Source organism: Mus caroli, chromosome 19 (genome assembly GCF_900094665.2).
Source record: "Mus caroli chromosome 19, CAROLI_EIJ_v1.1, whole genome shotgun sequence".
Classification (NCBI taxonomy): domain Eukaryota; kingdom Metazoa; phylum Chordata; class Mammalia; order Rodentia; family Muridae; genus Mus; species Mus caroli.
This window is the reverse complement of record NC_034588.1, coordinates 16216049-16225423: the sequence shown is the minus strand read 5'-3', so window position 1 is coordinate 16225423 and position 9375 is coordinate 16216049. Positions and strand designations below refer to the sequence as shown.

Here is a 9375-nt window from a genome sequence, read left to right as displayed (position 1 = left end):
AACATCTACTGATTATTACCACACCTCATCCCAAGTCTCCCCGGTCTGGTGTTCTAGGAGCTATGTCACTCACTAGCTCCACAGGTGGGTAGGTCAAGTTGAAAGTTGAAAACAAGAAATAGCTCTATCGCTATGAAACTTGGGCGAAGATAATTTTGGTGAAAAACAAAAATAAGTCTAATTGTAATTACTTGTCTCCTATCATGCCTATTTTGCTGACTACTAGGTTATGTGTGATTCCCTTTAATGCCTTCAACAGTTTTGTCTGGTGTGCATTGGGTTACAAGAATGAATTTACAGCATTCAAATTATCTATTTCTCTAAACCTTCACATAGGTCCCCCTCGGTTTAAAACAGCAATTCTCAACCTATGGGCCACACCCATTTTGACAAATCTCTAATTCCTAAAATATTTACATTACAATTCATAATAGTAGTAAAATTAAAGTTATATAGTAGCAATAAAAATAATGTTATGCCAGGCGTGGTGGTGCAGGCCTTTAATCCTAGTACTTGGAAGGCAGAGGCAGGTGGATTTCTGAATTCGAGGCCAGCCTGGTGTACAAAGTGAGTTCCAGGACAATCAGGGCTACACAGAGAAACCCTGTCTTGAAAAACCAAAAAAAAAATTAATAATAATAATAATAATAATAATATGGTTGTAGGTCACCACGATATGGGAAATTGTATAAAAGAGTCACAGCATTAGGAAGGTTGAGACTCTCTAGTCTAAAATGACAAATGAGTCAATGTGAGTAAATGTAATAAAAATATTTGAAGTCATTTCATTTGAAGTCTTCCATGGCCAATCAAACAGATATTTTCTATTTATACAAACACATGTACACATACAAATAATTTAACAGAATATTAATTTTGCAACTAACATTTGAAGTCACATACTTAGTGGCTTATTCTCTCTAAGAAAACATAGACCAGAATTCCACCCGATATTCTTCAATGATACTCTTACTAAGATCCCAAGCTCCGTCTCTACTCACATAAACATGTAAATATTTTTTGTAACACAATAGTGGAATAATACTATTTGCTTTAAAATTCAAATGTGGTTGTTATTTGGCTAACTGGTGAGTTAACAGAGCCTGAGTTCTAGTCCCTCTTACATTATATTTGGGTAAAACTATCTCTTTTGAAACTTTTCCTATCTATTCCCTGAACTCTCAATTTTTTTTTTCAAAATTCTCACATCTTCTAATTCCCACATCTAAGAAAGTTTGTGTCTCAGTTGTAAAAACGGATGATATTTCTCTATCTTCATTTGCAGCTTACTGGATATAACAGATGTAAAAGATATCACAGAAAGAGAGAAATTTGTTAAAGGAAGAAGTAGGTGGAGGAATGGAAAAAGAGAAGAAATAAGAAGAGTCAGGGAAAGAAGAATGGAAGAGGTGATGAGAAGAAAGGATGAGGAAGCAGTTCCCCCAAGAGAATTATCCTATGGCTCACAGGAGTGCAGTCTGGAATTCAACCACTCTTCCTAGAACCAGGCTGAGAGATTTCAGAATTCAGTTCCCTCATAGCAGACCCACCATTACTCTGGGGAGGGATGCAGGAAGAGATAAGGAAAAAAAATCATCTTGACACCAGTAAATATTTGGCGTATCTGCCTTTCTCTGTCCTGGCTCAAGTCATCTTCTGATTATAAATCAGTTTCCAAGGCCTATGGGGACAGGGTGTGAGGGACAGGCTTTGCAGGTTATATACATCCTGTGATTTCACTCTATATTGATAAACTATCAGGGCAGTAGATACTATTAAATTGTTGGGAAAAGAAGAAAAAGGCAAAGATTCATGTGATGGTAGAATATCCCCCAGCAGACCCAGTGCAAGGACCACACGAAGGGATACACCCATCACTCTGCACCTACCTCATGGTATGCCAAGAGGACCTGGCTGTCCCAGAGACTTACAATGATCACAGCGGGCCTGAAAAATGGAGAACCGAACTCAATAACGCATAAGATAGAAAACTGATGCCAGGAAGCATTCTACAATCCCAATTTGGACTTTCCTATCTCTACACCCAAATTAGACCTCAAATTTCAAATCTATGTTTCAGACCTTCACAAGATATCACCATACTGTCTAGGACAATATAAGTTACAATATCACTGATTTGCTGCAGGTGCAAATCTCAGTTCTCTTTGGGGTGATGATGGCAGTCAGTGTCCTAACTCATTTATAAGTAGTGGTTTCCAAACTATACACTGCACACAATGATCTGATGGGTCAGATCATTGTACAGATGCAATGCACAATGCACACATCACACAGTGCCTGGTAGATGAGGAATGCCCCTGCATTACCTATAATAATGATGCCATCACTACGATTTTTACTGCCCACAAATGATGATCTCTATGTTGCAAATTCCTCATTTCTTTGGAAAAATGCTTGATGTCAGATGAGATTTCATCTATTAAATTTAATCTTCATGTAGTACAATATAGAAACACTTGTAAAACATTGCTAGAATGGGACACTGAACAATAATATAAAACTATAAATGAAATGATGATTCTCACCACAGCTCTCTTCCCACACTATTCCTAAATATTCCCAGAAATCCTCTAGCAGTAAACAGTATTTCATCTTATGTTGTTTCTATCTGCAACAGGCATATAATCTTCCAAACACACCTCTTTCTCAGAGAAACCATTCACCAGCTCTGACACCATCCATGACACTGTAACCTCACCGATGGCAGTCACAGGCTTGATCAGTGCCCCTCCACCCACCACCTCTGCTTCCCCTAGTCTTCATCCACACAATTCCAAGGGTGATGTGGGAATTATAAAATCATGGCAACACACTGAACTTGTTACCAAAGCATCCCAAGGCTCTGTGATCGGTTGCTTGGTTACCAATAAGATACAGAGCAAAAGATTCATTAGAAGCTAAAGTACAAGCCCATGATGCCAATGAAGAGTCTCCCCAAATCCTTCCAACAAAAGGCAACTGTTACATCCACATTTAGACAGTCATTAGCAGAACAGTTTCTGCCATAATAATTGCAAGAGCTTTGTAACTAATTCAATAGATAGAATTTCTAAGGGTCTCCAGTAAATGTTCCCTTGGAGGAGATGAAAGCTCTAAAGGATGTTAGTTGCTGAAAGAAGATGTGGGTGAGTGACAGACCAAACTTTTCTTATTACCAACCAGTTCTGTACTGGCAAAATTTAAATCATGGCTAATAAAAATGTGAAAAAAATAAAAACATTGCTTTGCAAACATCAAACTGTATCCTCTTTCTTTTCATGCCTCCAAAAATAACACCTCAGGTGGTGCCACTTGGGGCTCCATTTCTTGTCCTAGAATGCAGGAAGAGGAGGGCAGAACAAACAAGACAGGTAAGTCTTGATCCTGCAAAGAGCAAAGGAAAGAGAGCTGCTGTGAAGTGGGGGAGGTGTTTCCTGATTTGAAACTGTATAATTAATCTTGAAAGCAAAAAAAAAAAAAAAAAAAAGGGAGGGGGAGCCATGAGTGAGACTCTTCTCTCTAGAAAAGGAGAAAGAGCAGGAACGCCTTTGTGCTTGTGAAGAAACAACAGGTCCACTGAGTCCCATCTGTAAATACTCAATAATGATCAGACCATACCAAAATGAAAGCCTCTCACTATTTATTGAACTGGATTCCAGGCTCACAAGAAGCGTTTTAAGTGATATTCTCAGAGGATAGTCTAAATGCTATCTCATTACCATTCACGTTCATTTAGAAGTTAAGTATCTTCAACTCCATTTCAGAGTTGAGGGTTAACAGAAAGGTTAAACAAATTATATAAACTTGTATTAAAAGTCTGAAATGGTAGAGACCAATGTGTATGGTCCCGTGAGGATGACATGTCTCTCTTTGAAAAATTAAGCAACATATCTAAGTATTTTTAGGAGAGAATTTAAAAAAAAAAAAAAAGAGGAGGGATATGTCTTATCTGCACATACTGGTCTACAAGGAAAAGGCAAAAATAAATAATAAATAACTATTGTGTTAACTGCAAAGCCAGTGTGTCTTCCTGAATCCTTGCTATTTTCTGTCCCCACCCATGTGGCTGGAGATTTGAAATGCTATTTAAGTCTCAATTTCCTTCAGAAGCTAACCTCTGTGGTATAAAATGCTGTTAAGGGGGAAAAAAATCTTTTCTGTCATTTGACTTTAACTTATGATAAATTAGCTTCAACTAGTTTCTTAGAAAATTGCCCAAGAAATGACTACAGAAAATTAAATACCAAGACTTCAAAGAGGCAAAACACACAGCCTTCAAATTCCGACCTCAGAGAATAATCCTCCCTTTCTCGTGCTTTGGTGAGCTGTGAGTAAAGAAATCTTACTGGGGCATGGTAATGAACCATCTTTCAAATGACTTTTCTATCAATCTTCTTTTCAAAGGGTAATAAAGTGATGATTATTTCGAGGCACTTTCTGGGAAGTTATCATCTCATTTCAATAGTCACCAGTAAAGGACCGCACTAGGGCGTTATCACCCATGGTGATAAGGGTAAGAACTGGTTAAGAATTCAATAGACAAGGTATAGGTTGTTAAAAGCTATTTCCTAGGAAATTAAAACAGAGAGACATCAAAAGAATCATACTGGCTCTCAAGGAGTCGGTCGTCATCTCCTTCTAGGTTAAAAATGTAAATCTGATTTATTACCTAGTGAATGCAATCCACTATCATTTGAAGATTGTTTTATTTCTTTTAAAAAGTATTGTTGACCTCCCACCATGAGCTGTGCCTTTTGCTTCATCTAGTGAGAAGCCTAAGAAAACCTGACAAAGGCATACATCATCACTTCTAAAACCAGAGTGTTATCTCTCATCTAAAACAACAGTCAACAACAAAATCATGCACTGACTGGATGGCTATTGGAAACTCCTGATTGTCCAGCATTTGACTTGCAAAGCCACAGAGTAAGGAATACCCCCAAATTATATCTAATCTCATGCCTCAGAGATGCAAAGAGCTCTAAGACAGCAAAGGATAGATGCCACTCAGAATCTAGAGATACATAAATGCCTTTGGAAAGAAGTCCCTGAACACTAGATTCCTGCACAAGAACTTCCTGACCTCGCCTTCTCCTTAGACTCTTACATCCACATCCCACCCATGACCAAGGCTCTGCACCTAGAAAAGAATTGTGCAGGTCATTGTCCCTCCAAGATGCTAGAATATGCATGTCTTCTTATTTGCCCTAATTCTCTTATTCTAATCGAAGCCTTCTGTTTGAACAGGGAGGGTACAGGACCCATCTAGAAGGCAAATTTCTCAGGACTTAGTTGTCAGAATTCTACAATGGAAGGAGCAAAATACCTACAATGCAGTTCAGTATCTTTCCCCTACAGGACTGGCCAAGGAGAAAATAGATGTGATATGAAACAGTATTGCGAGGAAAAGGATGAACAGAGACTGGTAAGGGTCTCTGGCCATAGTGTTTCTGAGCTTAATAAAGCGAAGCCTTTCTTAATAGTTTCCAGGATTACCTACCCCCCACACACCCCGCGCAATAAAAAGATGTAAGAAAAAAATGGTTTGGATTTCTGCTTTCATTTCATTCAGAGAAACTGAAAAATTCCAAGCATCATGTGATTTGATAACAATGCTCCAATACATCTAGAGTGCACCAGGACATGACCTTGTTATGGCTATAGATGCTCCAGCCTTGGCCAACAGACACCCATCCCAGGATTTTCCTTGTTGTTTTTGTTGTTTTCACAACTTACATTGCTAAAGAGGGAAGAAGAAAACACATATGTATAGGTAGGTATATGTACAACCCTTGGATGAAATCATGAATAACAGTGAGGACAAAGTCTTCAAACGCAGTGAGAAAATAAATTAATTTATTCCCTAGTTCGTTAGTGCACAGCATTCTACTCCAAGTGGCCAGCTGAAGCAATGAGGTATAGAGGAAAGTATTCCCAACTGACTCATCTAGCATCTTCATGCAGAACCGGGAGATGAGAATGCATGCCACACATTCTTCTCAGAAGTCAATACCCAGGAGAACCCCTCCATTATGCACTGTGCCTTCTAGGCAGTGGGAGATGAGGCTCAGAGGGCACTTCCAGGGAGGTCCACATTGTAAAGTTATTGTGATGGAGATTCTGACATAGTCAGGATCATGCCAGTCTATGTCCATCACTATAGAAGTCATGGCAGAAGGAGCTAAAGGACCATCGTCTTCCTTCATCATCTTTTTAAAGGCGTGTGTGATCTTCCAGGGAACTTCTATTTTTGTCTCTTTCTGGAAGCTCCTCAGCTGGTTCAATGGTTTGCCCAAATCCCAAGTTGCAGTGTGCCCTTGAAAGGGAGTAATCATTCCTTTTTAAATCTACAAAGAAAGCAAGATAGTTTCAGTAGATGACATAGATCACATTGATTCATGCAGGTGGACTGGACATCAGGCTTAGTCAAAGGGTTCAGGGAATCTCTGCTGCCCCAGGACTTGGGCATATGGATTCCAAACATTCAACCATATCTAAACCCAGGCTCTCTGCATCCCATGACTATGTGAAACTCTAACTCCATATGCTGTCATGGTGTGAGGCACAGGCCACCATCTAGTAGGGAGAGAAGATGTGACTGACCCAAGTTAAGTGAGGTCCACTATGAAATGGGAACCTTAAGAAGGATCAGAGGGATGGGTTGAAACAGTTGCAAGAAAGTTCTCCGGCTACCTACAAAGGTTTCACCATCTCAGGATCATTTCAGACGTTTCCCAAGCCTTGCCTCTTCTGCTTACAAAGGAAAGTTAAAAACATGGCCAACGGGGTAAGCTTTGGGAAGACTGGCTATAGGAAAAATGACATTAAATGTGACAGGCATCTTTTTATGCTGTGATTCATGATCAGATTTCAGGCTGCAGCTTCGGGATGATTGAAACATTCACCAGGTCCTGCCTCCTTTACTGATGGACTTCAGCCCAGCCCTAACCCCTTCCTGGGTTCCTGATGACCAGCCCAGAGGACACAGTGCTGTGCATTGACCTCTTTGCCCATTCACTGTGAATTCACATCATGGGCAGTTATGTGAGTGCAGCCTTCTTCCTTCCTTTAATTTGTTAGCCTTGAGCTAACAGGGCTCATGGGCTAGACACTGTGGGTGCCAGCATTAGGGAACCAAGGGTATCACTCAGGGCGAGAGCATGTAGCTGGGGTGGATGTGTGAAGCCCTGAGCTTAACCTCTGGTACCAGGAGGAAAAATTCATATTTCTTGGTTTAATTTTTAATGTTAAATGGTGATTTTTCTACATAAAAAAATGAACTCATAGGTATGTATACTAATATATATTTAATAATATAACCAACATTTATTGATAATTTACATAAAAATAAATCCTTATCTCAACTTTGTGTCAGATACAATTATCTCTTGCTTGCAGATGAAGATGTTAAAGGTCAATGCCTTATATTCAGTGGAAAGCAGAACAGGGCTCCATGACCCTACCTGGGCCAAGATTTCAGATTCTTATGCATGGTCTTAACCTGCCTCTGCTTTAAAAATAAATAAAACATAAAAAGTAAAGGTACTTCTTATTCTCTTCTCCAAACTAAACATGCTTGCTGTCACGCTTTGTGCCCAGAGTTCGATCCCCAGACTCCACATGTGGAGGAAGAAAAGCCACAAGGCTTCCAGCCTATCATGGCATGCCAACATATAAACATGAACCCTACACCATAGTCAACAGTTAACTAGGCCCAAAGGTTGGAAGCTATGAGTAATGTCTCGAGCCTGCCTGGCTCCTAGATGATCAGATACAGTCCTGGGTCTTTGAGCATAGAAGCTGCCCTGTCCGGGCTACAGTGAGTCAGACAGGGCAGAGTCCAGTGCCTAAGAGTGAAGATTCCTGAGTGGATTCCAGGCCACAACTGAGGGATGAGTCAGATGTTCACGAGCTCCTGCCTCCCTGCCTAGAGTTCTGATATCCCTCAGCCCAGCCCCAACCCCTGCCTGGGTTCCTGATGACCAATGCAGGGCACAGTGTTGCACAGTGTTGTACAGTGATCTCTTTGACCATCGGCCACGAGCTCAGTTAGGAGAATAGAGCCTCCTTCTTTGCTCCTCAGGCATTCTTCTTCCATATCTGCCCCTGCATGATGACACACTCTATTTTGACTGATGGAGGAAAGAAGACCCAGAAGCCTAATTCTAATCCCTTTCCTTGGTTAAGTCTTGCTCACAAAAGCCTCCCTCAATTTCAACAGAATTAGAAATTGCCCATCTTTGTTATGGAAGTACATAGGAGGGAGGGAGGGAGGGAGGGAGGGAGGGACAGAGAGACAAAGTGCCTATGGCCTATGTTGATCAAGTTGACCATGAGTTCCTGGACTATGGTGAGCCTCCTGCCTCTGCCTCTGCAACATCTTCAGCTATAGGTGTAGCCACAATACCCCACTCAGGACTGCACCTTTCGATATGTGAAATTCCAGGGTAAGAAGACAGTTGCTGTGACCCAGGAAAGAGTTAAGCAGACAGCAAGCCTCCTTTCTGAGAAGGACAAATAGACTCCAGCAGAGCCAGAATTTCTCAAGCACACACACACACACACACACACACACACACTGCAATCAAAATTTAATGTGGCAGGTGTGGGGGCTGGGAATGTAGCCCAGTAGTAGAGTGCCCACTAGCACGACAGAGTACTGGGTTCTAAGCCCACTGCTGTAAAACAAACAAACAAACGAGGGAATAAAGCAGTGGTTGTTACAGCTTAAAGTAGTGCTTTAACTGACAGCCTTTCTTCTCTCTGAGCCACACCCTCTCCGGTGCCCAATGGGTAAGCTGGAACCGAATAAAAATGCTACAGGCATGCCATCTGCAAGCAAACAGGACATTGGAAGGGAAGAGAGGGGCCTTCGTCCTGTTTCATTCCCTTTAAGTAGGTGGAACATTTTTCTCTGGGCTGACTGTGACAAGCTTTGGGCCCCAGGTTGTTTTATCACATTTTGGCAGAACCTCAAGCAAATCCCTGTCCTTTTTTAATCCCTCCTGAGACTTGAAATTTTTCACTCAGAAAGTCAAGCTTGTGAATGGCTGCGAGTGAGATAAAAATGCGGTTAAGATTTTGACTCGATCCTGAGTTATAATAACTGTTATTCTATGAGAGTTCTTCGGGAGACACAGAGTCACCGCGGCTTACCCGGCAGTCTGAGCTTCCCACAGCAGGAGTTGCAGCGATGTTTTGCAATGAAGCTTCTAATTGCATCTTCCCCTAAATTGGCCGGTCCAAACACCATCCCTCTTGATCTAGAGGAAATATCAGAATATCAATTAGATCACAGCTGAGAAAAAGGAGTCCAACTAGGATTCTCTGAGATGGCGAACAGTATCCCTTAGTAACCTAGCCACTTAAAGGAGC

General features: G+C 41.0%; 1 protein-coding gene across 1 annotated transcript in view; it reads right to left on the bottom strand.

Annotated features, from left to right (window-relative positions):
• Positions 1–5839: 5839 nt before the first annotated feature.
• Positions 5840–9375, bottom strand: part of Trpm6 (transient receptor potential cation channel subfamily M member 6) — a 152474-nt gene continuing 148938 nt past the window's right edge. The window contains exons 38-39 of the mRNA XM_021151275.2: positions 9157–9263; positions 5840–6347 (exon numbers count right to left, since the gene is read on the bottom strand). Of these exons, the coding sequence (XP_021006934.1) occupies positions 6214–6347; positions 9157–9263 (241 nt within the window). The 3' untranslated portion in view covers positions 5840–6213. The remainder of the gene's footprint in view (positions 6348–9156; positions 9264–9375) is intronic.